Source organism: Salmo trutta, chromosome 22 (assembly GCF_901001165.1).
Source record: "Salmo trutta chromosome 22, fSalTru1.1, whole genome shotgun sequence".
Taxonomy (NCBI): domain Eukaryota; kingdom Metazoa; phylum Chordata; class Actinopteri; order Salmoniformes; family Salmonidae; genus Salmo; species Salmo trutta.
In genome coordinates, this window is record NC_042978.1 from 9,774,576 (window position 1) to 9,789,855 (window position 15,280).

General features: G+C 47.8%; 1 protein-coding gene across 9 annotated transcripts in view; it reads right to left on the bottom strand.

The window, feature by feature from the left end:
• nfia (nuclear factor I/A) overlaps window positions 1-15,280 on the bottom strand; it is a 178,665-nt gene that overhangs the window by 50,827 nt on the left and 112,558 nt on the right. For all 9 annotated transcript variants that reach the window (XM_029706505.1, XM_029706502.1, XM_029706501.1 and 6 more), the window contains exon 3: window positions 1,917-1,979. In XM_029706505.1, coding sequence (XP_029562365.1) covers window positions 1,917-1,979 — 63 coding nt within the window. The remainder of the gene's footprint in view (window positions 1-1,916; window positions 1,980-15,280) is intronic.

A 15,280-nucleotide genomic window follows, 5' to 3' on the forward strand; every position in this document is an offset into this window, starting at 1 on the left:
TACCTTTAGGAGGCACCCTGCAGCATGTTCTATGTCACACTAGTGTTGGGTGGAATTGATCTAGCGAGTGTAGGTGGTAGGGGCTAGGTGTGGGAGGGGTTAGGGATCCATTTGGGATTCGGCAGTGGTGTGTTTAGGTCAGACGACTGTGTGACAAGGTAAAGTGTTTATTCTAGATGGGTTGGGCAAGGTGGTTGGTCTCTGGGAGAGAAATAAACGTTGGGGTATGTTAGGTTGAGACATCGTGTTGGAGCTATCGGGTTGAGATGACCTGTCTGTTAGGTTGAGGTAACTTTTAGGAAGTGTGTGTTTGTGTGTGTGTGTGTGTGTGTTGGAGGGATTATTCCCTCTGCTGAGTAGCCACACATGCACAACTCATCTCGACCCAGCGCTACAGCCAGCCAGCCAGCAGATGGACTTTGGCTCCCTCCCAAAAAAAGAAAACATTAAATCAAATAAATAAAACTAAAATATCACACAGGCATTATGGGAGGTGATGTTGGATATCCGCACGAGAGGCACATGCAAGATGGAGCGACCTTCAGTTCATCCACAGGGGAGGGAAAAAAGAGAGAGAGAGAGCAGATGAGGGGATGACATCAGCTACATATGGGCCAGGGGGTGAGACGAGGAGGGGAGGCGAGAGGGAGGGGGGAGAGGAGGAGAGAGGGAGGGGGGAGAGGAGGGGGGAGGCGAGAGGGAGGGGGGGAGGAGGAGAGGAGGGTGGAGAGGAGGGGGGAGGCGAGAGGGAGGGGGGAGAGGAGGAGAGAGGGAGGGGGGAGAGGAGGGGGGGCGAGAGGGAGGGGGGGAGGAGGAGAGAGGGAGAAGAGGAGCGGAGGAGAGAGGAAGGGGGGAATAAACAAGCTCCTCATCTGTCTGTCTGTGTTAATTGCTATAAAAAGTCCCAAACACAAACACAGGGCGAGGCGGTGTCACGCGCAAATAGGTCCCTCTCCCTATACTAAGTACCACTCCCAGCTACCTGGGGAAAGACATTTGTTATAAGGCAACGGCGTGTTGGCAGGGACAGTCTTAAGACATGGTCATGTTATAAAAGCAACACTAGACACTTATGAGAGAGATGGTCGACCCTCCCGTAGGTCCGAAACACCCCCCCCAAACACACACTCTCCTCATGGCTACGTAATGGCCTCTCGTCTCCCCCTTGGCTTTCAGGTGCTAGATGTAATGGCCAGCTCCGAACAGCCCAGGAGAATAGGGCTGGCTGGCCCACAACCACACTGCTTAGCGAAGGCAAAACATATGTCCGTGTGTGTGTCTGTGTGGTTGTGGCGGGGGGGGGGGGGTGAAAAAATAAATCAACTCTTTCTCCCCGACAGCGTCCAGACAATTTTTGGCACGGATAATTAAAAAAATCTAACTGGCAGAAAGTACTGTAGTTTAAAATCGTACAGGAAGGTTAAGTGAATGTGAATAGAAGTGCATTTACTTGGAATGGACCTGTGCGGGCACTTTGAAAAAGGCATCCTTCCCATTTGAGACTTAAAATAAGAAAAATGTCCCATTACCTGTTTCCACCTTTCAGTCATCGTTTTGTCAATAAAAAAATATTAAGACTTCCTTCCTCCCTTCAAGTGAACACTGCTCTGACGTGATTGGATACCGTAGGTCAAGGCAAGGACTCTACACGGCTTTGAGCAATCCAGTCGTGTTGAGATCAGTGATCACTTCAAGGAAGGAAGTATTTTCAAAGTACTGGCTCGGCGGGCACTAGTCGATGGTGTATTTTTACAGAAGGGCAGGAGTAGGAACGAAGACAGGTGAACTTACACACAGACACGCCTGTGTATTGGTCATTTTAGTAGCACGATTGCAGAAAAAGCACTTAATAAATCAAATGTGCTAGGATAGTACTAGTATACTACAGTAGTACGATGTTGTCATTAGACTCTTACCGTTCTCAGGCTGGTCCTTGATATCAGACTCACTCTGCTGGTTGGGACTGTCTGACTGGCCATCTAGAGAGAGAGAGAGAGAGAGAGAGAGAGAGAGAGATACTGTAAGGGACTGGAGCAAGGGTCTCACTACTTAACTCTCATAAAAGCCAAAATTGTACATTTTTAGTCGACAAGGAGATGTCATGGATATATACAAGGTAAGACAAGACAGCGAAACATGCAGAGTCCATAAAAAGACGCGGATGGGGTAAGATTCTTTGGTCACAATACTCAATGAACACATAGGTCTCGATGCATTTGTCACCATAGTACTGTAACTGTGCATGTGAGTGCGGTCGGGGGATTGCCTACAGTCAGAGGGTTAACCCAACCCGCCGGGTGTGCTCTGTGTGAGTGTGTGAGTGTGTGTGTGTGTGTGAATGAGTGTGCTCAGGTGAAACCCTAGCCCCCGTGCCTCAAGCTCTGCGATCGATGCGGGCGTCTGTCTCCCCCCCCCCCCCCGGCCTACGCATCGACTGCACACTGGCACAGCCTGAGCCACACTGTAGGAGACTGCAACCGTAGCTATAGACAGACTGACTGACTGACAGACAGACACAGGCCATGGGCTAAAGCTACTGTGGACTACTGGCTAGTCTGGTCTAGTGTGGTGGGTCGATGCCCCTCCTCCGCGGTGACATTGACTCTGCCTTCGTCTCATAGTACTCTACTGTACTATCCAGCGTGTCAGCGTCTTTACTGTACTGACAGTGCACTACGCTGTCTGTGGGTGTTGTGTGGAAAGGTGCGGTGGTGTGGGGTGTCGGAATGTTTTTCTGGGGCTTAGACTGACATGTTTTCAGATGTGGTGTAGGTCAGAGGTGGGGAAGGAGTTGAGGAATTTGTGGTTGGGAAAGGAAAGGGGGGAATAAGGCTTTTGGAGAGAATGCCCAGTGCGAGGATGTCACACTGTTGGCAAAAACTCACTTATGGAAATTGGTCTGGCTGGAGAAACACTAAGAAGCCGATGCCTGCCGCAACAACTCCATCCACGGCTCATAAAACAGGGAAAACCCATACATTTTACGGGCAATTTTTCTGCCCCAGCGCAAGAACGTCTAACAGCGTCGTTAGCGGTGACAGCGACGACGAGGAAAGTGACGTGTAAAAAAAACGCAGTTCTTGGGGCCGAAAGAAGTTCGCTCCTTATGTTTCGCCTCCCCTTTTAAATGTTTTTTTTTTACTGCTGCCAAAATGGCAGAGGAACATAACCTCTGGATGATTTAGCTGCTGCTGGGTTGTATCGATCCGACGGGCTGCAGATAAAATTGTTGGGAGTGGGAGAAATATTACCCATCTCCACTCTGGGAGTCGGGACTGAAGAGAGCCAAGCAGAGAGACAGAGAGCTATGACTCAAGTCCTGCTAGGCTGATAGGACGACGTGCCTGGTATTGCTGTTACACATAGGCAGGAAGGCTGATTCACTGAAACTAGTCTGCTTGTGTTCTACTGAAATAGGTACAAGAGGTTTGCCAGAGTAGTGAAATAGTTGCATGAGGAGGTACTTGTCTTAACAAGGCTGAGATAAAATCGAACCAGGACCATGGTTTTTTGGCAGTGTGTTTTATTCTCTCTCTCCCTCCGCAATGTTTTTCTGCTCTGTTGCTGGAGAGAGAACTCAGGCTGAGTGCGTTTTACACCAAATGTTTATCTCTAAAAACAAAGATTTTTCAGAGGCAAGTGTTACCAGACAAGCTGATTGACCCCTTTGATCTGTCGGAGAGAGTGCAAAAGGTCCATTTCCGAGGCAACCAACGACGCGGGGGAAACAAACAAAAAAAACGTTCCGAACATACGTGACTGGAACGTCAAGAGGGGTAACGGGCAAAGAAAGGCGGCAAAAACGGCGAAGGGAGGACAGAAAGTCAAAAGTGTTGCTTGAAATACTAAAACAAAACAAAAAAGGAGAAAAGTTTTTGGCTGGTGGTCTCCCTCCACTCGCAAGACAAAGTAAACAATTTAGAGGGAACTTGTTTGCATTCTGCTCAGCGTTTGTGGTCTGCATCAACAACTTAAAACAAAGGCAATCTGGAGGCCCGCGGAACAAAACGTCCCCCCAGCAACCGAACAGAGGCGGCTGAAAGCGAGGTGGGGGTGGTTCACCGGGGGCATGAGGCTAGTGGCTGGGTGCTGCTGGGTGTGGGTGGGGGAGGCACTTTCACACAGTCCACACCCCCCCCCCCCACCCTAGTCTACCCCGGCGCTCTCACGCGCCTTTCCCCCTCGCTAATTAAATATGCAAATGAGGCGTGAGACCCAGACTGTGTCTCACATCTGCATTTACCCCCTGTTGAGGGCCCTCAGAGCTGGGAGAAAGGGGGGACGAAAAATCTGGCCGATTAAAACAAAACAAAACAAAAAAAACACTAAACAACAACGAAACCCCCCCCCCTCCCCCCGCCACAAACAAGACCTATTCACGCTGCCTCTATACAAGTCCCTTAACAAGTCGCTCTTTATCTTTCTCCCCCTCCGTCTGAAGGGAAGGAGGAGAGGACTAGAGCCAGGGGCCGTGTCTGGTATAGGGCTCTGACCACCTCCCACCCTTCACTACTACGTCTAAGGGCCCTGAAGGGGTGGGCACTTGATAGGGGGGGGGGGGGACCGGTGGGGTACAGAAAGTAAAGAAAGCCAAAAGACCCCCTCCCCACGCACCTCCTTTCCAGTCCAGACAGATGATGCACTACAGCCACCATAGATCAACGGCTGGATCAGAGACCGTTCATTATGCTTACACCGTTATGAATATGCACTGTCATGGAATTTATCACCCCTCACTGGAGGCATTAATACATTGCAGGATTAGTGTCACAGCTCCTTCTACAGCAGGCCAATAACTTTCATACGACTAATTACCGGTCCGAGCTGGGCGAGGCTGTATTTTCACCATAGCGACCGATGGTTTTTACAACGGACTCATGAGAGAGAGAGAAAAGCCTGGGTCGTATTCATTAGTGCACACCGTAGCAAAATGTTTTGTAACAGAAAACAAGCATTTCTTATTGGACACTTTCAGGTTGTCCATCCGTGTTTCAGTCCGTTTGCTACCTAATGAATTCGACCTAGGGTCTAACTGTGGGTGCACACCGTTGGTTCTCTATTCGGTCTTTAACACGACCTGGCTAGACCAGTGACACTCTTAACCACCGAGCTGGTAAACATTTACGAGCAGGCCCTCGTCTATTAAACGGACCAATGGGAGAGAGTAGATTACAGTAGAGTACGGTATACTACTACTAGAGTGGGAGTATATAGTGGTGTCTCGGGCCAGAAAGAGAGATGAGGAGAGCTGGGGGAATGTGTGTGTGTGTGTGTGTGTGGAATGTCTTGATGGCTGGTAGTTGAATTAGTGAATGAGTTGACACACTAATTCGATGGTTAGGGGACGGCCTCGCGGCTGCATGTGTGCTGACTGCTCTACTGCTGCAGCCCTTTACCTCAGACACACACTCTCCCAGGTCATCCCTCTGTCTCGTCCCTCCCTCTCCTATCTTTCTCAGCTTCACTCTAATCTCTTTCTGTCTTTCTCTCTCCGTCTTCTTCCAGTTGTCTCTTTCCCTCTCTCCTTCGGCCTCTGTGTACCCTCTCTTTTTCCTCCCTCCGTCCCACAGTTCTCTCCCTCTCTTCAGTCTCCCCCTCGTTCGCTCGCCGTCTCCAGTCTGTCTTTCTTACCTTCTCCCCCCCCTCTCCCCCTCCGAGCCCTGGCTGAGAGGGGGACACCGCCTGGCCCGCTCCGCCCGCCCCAGCGGCCGCTTCATTATGCATGCGCCAAACCCTCTGTACCTCTCCCGGGTCCCTCTCCCTCCCGCCGGTCCGCTTTCCCACCAAGTGCTCGTGCTGTAATCCAATTGTGTGTTAAAACCCTGCTTTCTAAAGGCCCTTTTACACACTGAGCCCAGGAACACGCATGCCAATAAAAGAGGAGGCAGAAACTTCATTTAGAAATACAAACGGCCCTTTCTGTCCGCCATCAATGGAAGGTGAAGCCACAGGGATTGGCTTATTGTTTTCACAAGTATCGTCTCCTCTCGTCTCCCTCCCAAGCTTTTTCGCTTTTTTTCCTCCACCCCCTCTCGCCGAGTTGAGCGTCAAGCCCGGGCTTTGTTGAACGATTGTGGCGGATTCGCCAAAACCTTCGGATTTAATTTGGCATTCCTGTAAACCTCTCGCACTCCATCCCTCCCTCCATCTCCCTGACACCCTCCCTTCCTCTGAATGAAATGGTACATGACGGGAGAGCCATTCCAGAACAATCCACCACCGGGACACTTGATGCGGGTTTTGTTATATCAACTGTAACACCGGTCCCAATCAACATGGAGATTAGTCGTGGGAAGTTTCAAGTAGCTACAGAACGTAAAAACGAAAGCGGCCATTTTCAATCGTTTCTCTGAAATCGGTCCCTGTCGGGATAAAACTGAAGGCACGCCGAGGCCCTTTCAGTGCACGGTGTCGGCACACAGACGCGACTCATATCTAGCCTGCGCCAGGGCAAAGTAGAAATAGGAGAGAGCATATAGGGAGAGCCTGCCCGGGTGAGTTTGTTTCTGTCTGCGTTCCCTGTGTCCAGTGTTTGGCTAACCTCGACCTTCATCCAGGCTCCCTACGTCACTCCATATTTAATAAGCTCAGTGTTTACATAGAACCCATCTGCTTCTCATCTACAGCACAGCCTCAAATCACACTCCTGTGCGTTGTGTGCGATTGCTAGCGTGTGTTTGATTGTACTGTATGTGTTATGTGTGTATACGTGTGCGTTTTTGCTGGTGGGTGCGCGCACGTTCTTTTCTGGGCTGAGGAAGAGGGACAAAAGAGTATAAAGTTACGGTGGCTGTGTTTACAGATCCCGTCTGTCCTTTCAATCTAGACAGCCGGGCGTTTGAGCGCGAGCGTGTGTGTGGAAATAAAAACACTGACCATCTTGGAGGAGGAGACGGAGTGCGGAAGAGGAACAAGGGCATAAAGGGTTCTGCTTCCTGTCGGCCTGAAAACCGGCCCTGAAAAAAAACGGGTTGTTCGGTAGGAAAAAAAAAGAGAAAAAAAAGGAGCTTTCTAATTGGACGAGTCCCAGGAGAACCTTCCCATTTCTAAAGGTTTCAAAACGTCTCTTTCCCATTGAACATTGCCCAGGCATCAAGAGACAATTTTTGGTCTGTCAATACTGTACATACTGTACGAGACATAATAATGTCTTTAATTATCGTCTTATCCAATATCCTGAACGTCAATAAGTTATGTTTGTGCCGTAACGCCCCTTCCAAACCACTAAAGAACACTCTCCACTGTGTGTTACTGAGTGTGTGAAGGGCCGGTGAGTTCTGTGTGTGCGTGTGTGTGTGTGCGTGCGTGTGTGTAAGGTTTGGACATAGGCATTAGGGAACGTCTCCAGTTGTCCTCTGTCTATTCTATTTGTTGCCGTTTCCAAAGTGAAGAAAGGTGTGTGTAGGTTCAGGTCGTTCCCTGTATGATCCCCGTTGCTGCTGCAGCCCTGGTAAAGCCCTAAGCACTCTGCTGCCTCTTCTCCAGTCTCCGGTCTGCCTCCATTCCAGCCTATCTTCACCCCTAGCACTCTCCTTCGTCATCATCTATCATCTCCACCTCTCTCTTCACCCATCTCTACCTCGCCACATTCATCTATACTTCCATCTACCCGATCCATCTCTACCTCTCCACATTCATCTGTACTTCCATCTACCCGATCCATCTCTACCTCGCCACATTCATCTGTACTTCCATCTACCCGATCCAGCTCTACCTCTCCACATTCATCTATACTTCCATCTACCCGATCCATCTCTACCTCTCCACATTCATCTATACTTCCATCTACCCAATCCATCTCTACCTCTCCACATTCATCTGTACTTCCATCTACCCGATCCATCTCTACCTCGCCACATTCATCTATACTTCCATCTACCCGATCCATCTCTACCTCTCCACATTCATCTATACTTCCATCTACCCGATCCATCTCTACCTCTCCACATTCATCTGTACTTCCATCTACCCGATCCATCTCTACCTCGCCACATTCATCTATACTTCCATCTACCCGATCCATCTCTACCTCTCCACATTCATCTATACTTCCATCTACCCGATCCATCTCTACCTCTCCACATTCATCTGTACTTCCATCTACCCGATCCATCTCTACCTCTCCACATTCATCTGTACTTCCATCTACCCGATCCATCTCTACCTCTCCACATTCATCTGTACTTCCATCTACCCGATCCATCTCTACCTCTCCACATTCATCTGTACTTCCATCTACCCGATCCATCTCTACCTCTCCACATTCATCTGTACTTCCATCTACCCGATCCATCTCTACCTCTCCACATTCATCTGTACTTCCATCTACCCGATCCATCTCTACCTCTCCACATTCATCTGTACTTCCATCTACCCGATCCATCTCTACCTCTCCACATTCATCTGTACTTCCATCTACCCGATCCATCTCTACCTCTCCACATTCATCTATACTTCCATCTACCCGATCCATCTCTACCTCTCCACATTCATCTGTACTTCCATCTACCCGATCCATCTCTACCTCTCCACATTCATCTGTACTCCATCTACCCGATCCATCTCTACCTCTCCACATTCATCTATACTTCCATCTACCCGATCCATCTCTACCTCTCCACATTCATCTGTACTTCCATCTACCCGATCCATCTCTACCTCTCCACATTCATCTATACTTCCATCTACCCGATCCATCTCTACCTCTCCACATTCATCTATACTTCCATCTACCCGATCCATCTCTACCTCGCCATATTCATCTGTACTTCCATCTACCCGATCCATCTCTACCTCTCCAGATTCATCTATACTTCTATCTACCCGATCCATCTCTACCTCTCCACATTCATCTATACTTCCATCTACCTGATCCATCTCTACCTCTCCACATTCATCTGTACTTCCATCTACCCGATCCATCTCCTCCTCACAGGAGCTTCAGTGTTCTGGGTCTGCCCTCCTGGACACTGGCTTACAAAGGCCCCTGTACAGGGGCTCGTTGGGGGAAGAGGGGAACAATGCAGTGAAGGAGGTAAAGAGAAGGGGAGTGAGAGAAGCCTGGAGGAGGGCAGAGAGAGAGAGAGAGAGACAGAGAGAGCGCGCTCCCTCCTAGCTGGCTCACTAGACCTCCCTGCTGCTCCAGAGGAAAACTGTGGGAAAAGTCAAACTCTGTGGCCCCGTAGGCTGGGCTATGTGGAAAGAAGAAGGGGAGAGAGAGGGAAGATAGAGGGAGAAAGAGAGAGAGGACCTTGCTCACTCACTCACTCCCTCCTTCCTCCTCTCCTCTCCTGTTATTCTGCCGTCGTTTCTAGGAAGAGGGTGGAAAAAGAAGGGGGGAGGCCGAGGAGGAGAGACAAGTTCTTGGCCTTTTCCCAGCAAGGCAAAAAAAAATAAAACAGTCCAATCCCAGCATTCTCTAGGGGTCTGGTGAAACATACAGCCCTGGGGCCGCTTTCAATTTACTCTCTCTCTCTCTCTCTCTCTGTGTCTAATCTTCTCTCTCCCTGTCTCTCTCCCAGTCTCTCTCCCTCTCTCTCTAAATAGCAGGACTGTGAGAGAAAAGTCGAAGCTGTCATGGATCTGATGTGCTCCGCGACCTCCCTTAGCCCTGATGGGGAGAAATAGAAAGATTGAGGAAGGGTCAACTGTGCATGAGAGCCAAGTGTGTGTGTGTGTGTGTGTGTGTGTGTGTGTGTGTGTGTGTGTTTTACATGCTAGGAGGACTGGTGGGTGAGAAGATAAGACAATAATGAAGCAGACACAAATAAAGCATTCTTAAAAAAGGTAGAGATATCGTTCGCTTTGAACAAACAAGCTAATGGCATGTGGTTAAATAAAGGTTAAATAAATAAAAAGAATGTACTGTGTGTATTGCTCTTTTCTTTAAATGGCAACACAAGTTGTCCAGTGATCATAGTGATGGAAAAAGCGTTCAGTAACCCTCCCCCCCCGCTCAAAAACACTTCCTGTCTTTGTCTGACTCTATACACACACACACTCGCTCTCGCTATGGTAACAACTAACAACTGGAGAACGCTCAGGATAGGTACAATAGAGGCTGCTTACAGCCCTACTTTCTACTGACAAATTGGCTCTGCGCCCTCGACAAAAGTAGTGCACTGCGTTGGGAATAGGGTGCCATTTGGGACGCGGCAAAAAAATACGGTACACGTTCTCCCTCAAATACGGTACACATTCTCCCTCAAATACGGTACACATTCTCCCTGACAGGTTCCAACAGCGTAGATATCGTGAGCAGGAGAACGTCGAAAAACACTGGAGATTTCACAGGCTCCTCTTGCTTGTCTGTCTCCCAAATGGCACCCTGTCCCCTAAATAGTGCACTACTTGTGGCCAGGCCCTTGTGTTCCGGGGAAGAGGAGAGGAGGAGAACGCAGACATCTTGAACTTCTCGTCATGTCATCTTTTCTACCGGGCAGCAGCATGGGACAGCAGGAGTTGTCGTCGGTCAGAGGGTATACAGTATTGAATCAAAAAAAAGTGTTGTCAGTTTGATTGTCATTTGCCAGAGATCTAATCTTGGTGAGTACTGGGGAGGTCTGCCCCTCGGTGACACGGGAAGAAAGCCGGGAGAGTATGTGTGTGTGTGTGTGTGTCTGTGAGCTGTAATTCACTGTTGTCCCAGGGCCCAGCTGACAGGCTCCAGCTGCAGTGTCGAGGTACTGTGTGTGTGTGTGTGTGTGCGCGTGTGTGTGCGTGTGTGGGTGCTCAGAGACTGTCAAAGGCGTCGTCACACCAGTCTCCTAAATAGCAGCGAGCCCATAGTTGCAAGTTAGAGCCCCCCCATTCCACAACTGCAGGGAACGACGGGCTGTCTGAGACCAGGAAGTGTCAGTCACCGCCTCTCTGCTCTCCTACCAAAGAGGTCATGGAAAACATGGTTGAGAGGGAGCAGCGGATCTCTCTCTCTCTCTCTCTCTCTCGCTCCGAGTCCATACCCACTCTCATCTCTCGCTCCAAATTTCCCACCCAAAAATGTCCATTCTCCGCACTGAGAAAAAAAAAAGATGGAGGGAATTTGAGGAAGGGTGTTGGGGTCTGAGGGGGGTACAAGAAGGGAAATGATCACGCCACCTCAGGCCCCGTCCTCCCCCGCGGTGATCTAATCGAACTTACTCCTTGAAACAAACTGGTGACTTTGCACATAAACAAGTCACTCTGGGCCAGATGAGTCAATACATGGGACCTGGGAAAATAAACAGGAACAGGGGTGGTCGCACCTTTTGTCTCTTGCACGGGGTGGTCGGGAGGGGAATGAGGAGCGGCTGTACTGCCACCCTGGCAGGAACAACCCACACAAAACCAGAGCTCGCCTTGTGGGAAGGGAAGCCTTGACTTGGCTTCTCTCCTCCTCTCCTCTCCTCTTTCTCGCTCTCTGAAACAGTGGAAATAGAAAATCTCCATGCTCGTGCAGCACAAGAAAAAAAAAAAGACAAAAATGACAGGGTGAACTGCTTTGGCAGCCAACTTTTGCGCTGCCTCCTCCTCCGCCTCCCCTCCCTCTCCATTTTCTCTCTCTCTGTTACGCTAGTGCACTCTCTCTCTCTCTCTCACAGAGAGAGTCCCTGGCTAGAGCCCCTGTCTGGAGCCGACTAGGGGAGGGAGGATGGTGCCAGGGTTGAAGAACTGGGTGAGTGGCGATCTGCACTGCTCCACAGCAAACCCAGCGCAGCCGCTATCCTCTCCTCAGCCCGCTAGGCTTACTTCCCAGCATACAGTGGGGCTTTCACACATGGCCCGCAGCGAGGAGGGAAGGGAAACCCCCAGTTACTGCACACAACATGCCCAGCCTGGCCACTCCTGCTGGGTCTTCCCCCTGCCTACACACTGCCCCGCTACAGTCACTAGAGCCAGGGTTACCCACCCAAAACCACTGGGCCTTGCCTGACTAACACACACACACACACACACACACACACACACACACACACACCTCATTAAACACAGCTCTATGCAACAAATACTAACTGAAAATGCCAATAAATATGACCAGATCGGGGGGATATGTTTTGTGATATTATTGTTGCAAAATAAAACAATTTCAGTTAGACTGCCTCTTCCTTGAGAAGAATTTGTAATAAAACGTTTTTTAATTTTTTTATTTCCTATTTGAAATTGAAATAGCCTACCATGCCACATATAAATTACTTAACTTTATTATGAAATGTGTATTGTAAAACAATATATTCCTTATTGATTTTACAGACACTTTTTTTATTTTCCTTTTAATGAAATTATATGATATATGGTATGATTTCAAAAGGCTGTCAGTCAATATCGAGCCACCATTCATTTTCTTCTGCAGTTCATTTCAGAGAAATCATAAATTACCAATATTTACATATGGTACCTCGACTCTCCAACTCTATGCATTTCAATACACATATATACACCCTTCTTAGAAAATGTGTGTGTGTGTATATATATAAATAATGCAAATATTGCAATACCAATAAACCTACAATACACTATACTGCATTTTACACGGACAGGTACAAAATATGACTTTTGTTGACTATTGATGATAATGCGCTATTTAGCATGATTATTGGAACGTAATTAATGCTCGCTAACGGATTCGCTACAACGGAGGAATTCCAGAGAAAACTTGAGGGTGTCAGATAAAGAAAACAGCCCTTAGAAAAAGGCTCAATGGTGGAGAGTATGCCAGTCCAATTGTCTGTCTGGCGTATGCCCGCCAGTGCGTAAGGATCAGGGCTTATGCCAGCCAAGGCGCTGGGTTGGCATTTCAACCCTGGCAGACCCCTGTACTCGCAGCCAAATCGACAGCGAAAGAGAGAGGGGGGAAAAAGAGATACATGCTTTTGTTCAGTTCTGAATGCTACGTCTGTACAACCAAAAGCGAAAACGCCCGTCTAATGCCTGGATCATCGGGGTTTGTTTTTTTATACATAAAAGACAAACAATTTGACGACTGGTGGCAATAATACATTTTTTGTGCCAGGTAGACAAAACGTGGGGATTTCTTTTTATGTGCCCCCCCCCTTCTTTAAACGTCATAGCAGAGTAGCCTGTTACTGGCGCGCCCAAACTCTCCTCTTCGCCCCTCCCAGCCGCCTCCATTTTGTGAACATCTGACTGCCTCCATTTTATGGCAGCCCTTTCCTCTAAGAACGGCGCAAATACAATGCTATCATCGATTCTCCAATATACAAAAACTGTCGCCCAGACGCTACACTCACAAATAAAATACTTGACGGAGATGAAAAGCATTGGCTTTGAATGAGTGCCATCGCTTGTCGAGCCGCCATTTTAAAGCGAGTCAGTCTCTCTCGCTCGTATTCGTCTTCATTCTCCTCCTTTCCTCTCTCAGTCGGTGTCTCTCTCTCTCTCTCTCATGCTTATCCTCAACGTAGCTGTTAAACCATCCTGCCAGGCAAAGCTATACTGAGAGAATCACGTTAGCTGCCTCCATTGTTGGATGACACAGAAGCAGTCGCTGCCAAGAAGTTTGCTGCCAAGTTCAACAACATTCAGATAAAAGACAGCAAGAGCTACAAAAAAAAGGAAAAGGCACAAACACAGAACTCAGCAGAGCCCAGGACAGAATCTCCAGTGACAAAGATGGCCGACATGTCATGGTATTAGCTCTAACGTTTACCATTGATACACCCCTAACCCACTTTACACCTAATGCCCTGGCAGCCATCTTAAAAGCTTTGGCAACCATTTTGAAAGTGCTCGCTGCCTCCTTTGAACAGTTGCCATTCTTCATGCCACATTTTCACAACAAAAGATGCAGTCGGAATTACCACTTACGCTACCAAATACTGTGCGTTCACAAAAGACTACTGTATGTTCCCAAACAAAAAGGTGAAAGAGACAGAAAAACAAGCGTTTGTTTTCATTTGGAACAAAATGGAATCTTAAGACTCCATTGTGTTACAGAACTCTGACCCTTCCCCAGAACAAACCAGGCAACTGATAAATGTACCATTTCCTGTGCAATGAGATACATTCAGCTCTCTCCAACATAGAATATCGAAATCGATATGACCCTTGAACAATAGGCCATTTAGATAAAGCTGTTCAAGCCACAGATAAAATAAACTATAGCTTGTGTTGCTTCCATTATGATCATAGGCAAACAGTACCATTCAAATTGGTGTGCTAGCTATCGAGTGGTTACAAATTCACATTATTTACTGACAGTAACCAGGTTTCCATCCAACCTTTTCATGCGAGTAAAGCACAACAACAAAAATGTTACGACGGGCCTGACGGAAACAGCAAATGTGTCGGTAAACTTTCCAAACGGCGACAAAACAAAATACGCTAGGCAAGGTGGGATCTGTTAGTGTCTGTAAAATGAATTATGCGAGAAACGGAGGTAGGAAACGCCTCAACGCGCAAATATTGATACAATAAACCGTCATATCGTAGTAATGGCATATTGTGTGGCCCTCCCGCTACGATTCAGGAAAGCACGCAGTTTATTAGGCTACAGATGAAATAAGTTACGATGAACTTCACAGGGTGGTGGAAGCCCAGTGATGAGCATGATGCTGCTTTCCAATAAACATGTAGAGTCTAACTCTGGTGACATAATGATCGATGCTTGGCTGCCGTTTGGCAAATACAAATAATCTCACTTTTCTGTCTATAATATTCTCATCATGTAGGCTATACCCACACACATAAATACATATATATATATATATATATATATACATATACATATATATATATACACACACACACACACACATATATACATGCATATATATATATATACACACATATATACACACACACACACACACACACACACACTGTATCTGTGAGCTGTTGGCTCGAGTGCACCTGCCATGACCAGACAGGGCTAATTCACAATTTAACCCAAACATTTTTTGTGAAATGTTTTGCGCACTACATCATCACGCCCAGGCTTTTATCCGGCACTGGTCAATTTGATGGAAACACATCTCTGGTGGGAAAATGCGCATCTTGTTTTTATTTCGATTTTAGAATATTTACATGAAAATCTGTCACCAGTTGGATAGAAACAGAAATAGTGCTGCAGGTTGTCACGTCAGCATTAGTCTTGATTGAAAGGCCCATATTAGGTTAAATGGCTGCGAGTCATGTACGTGCTTCATTTCTTGTTCCCCAACACGACTGCGACACTCAAATTACTCAAACGCGCAATTACTTTATGCTATAACACTAAATACAGCATTCAGCAACATCACAGATATCTCAAAGTCATCCGTCTTGCTGTGGGGAAAACATTACG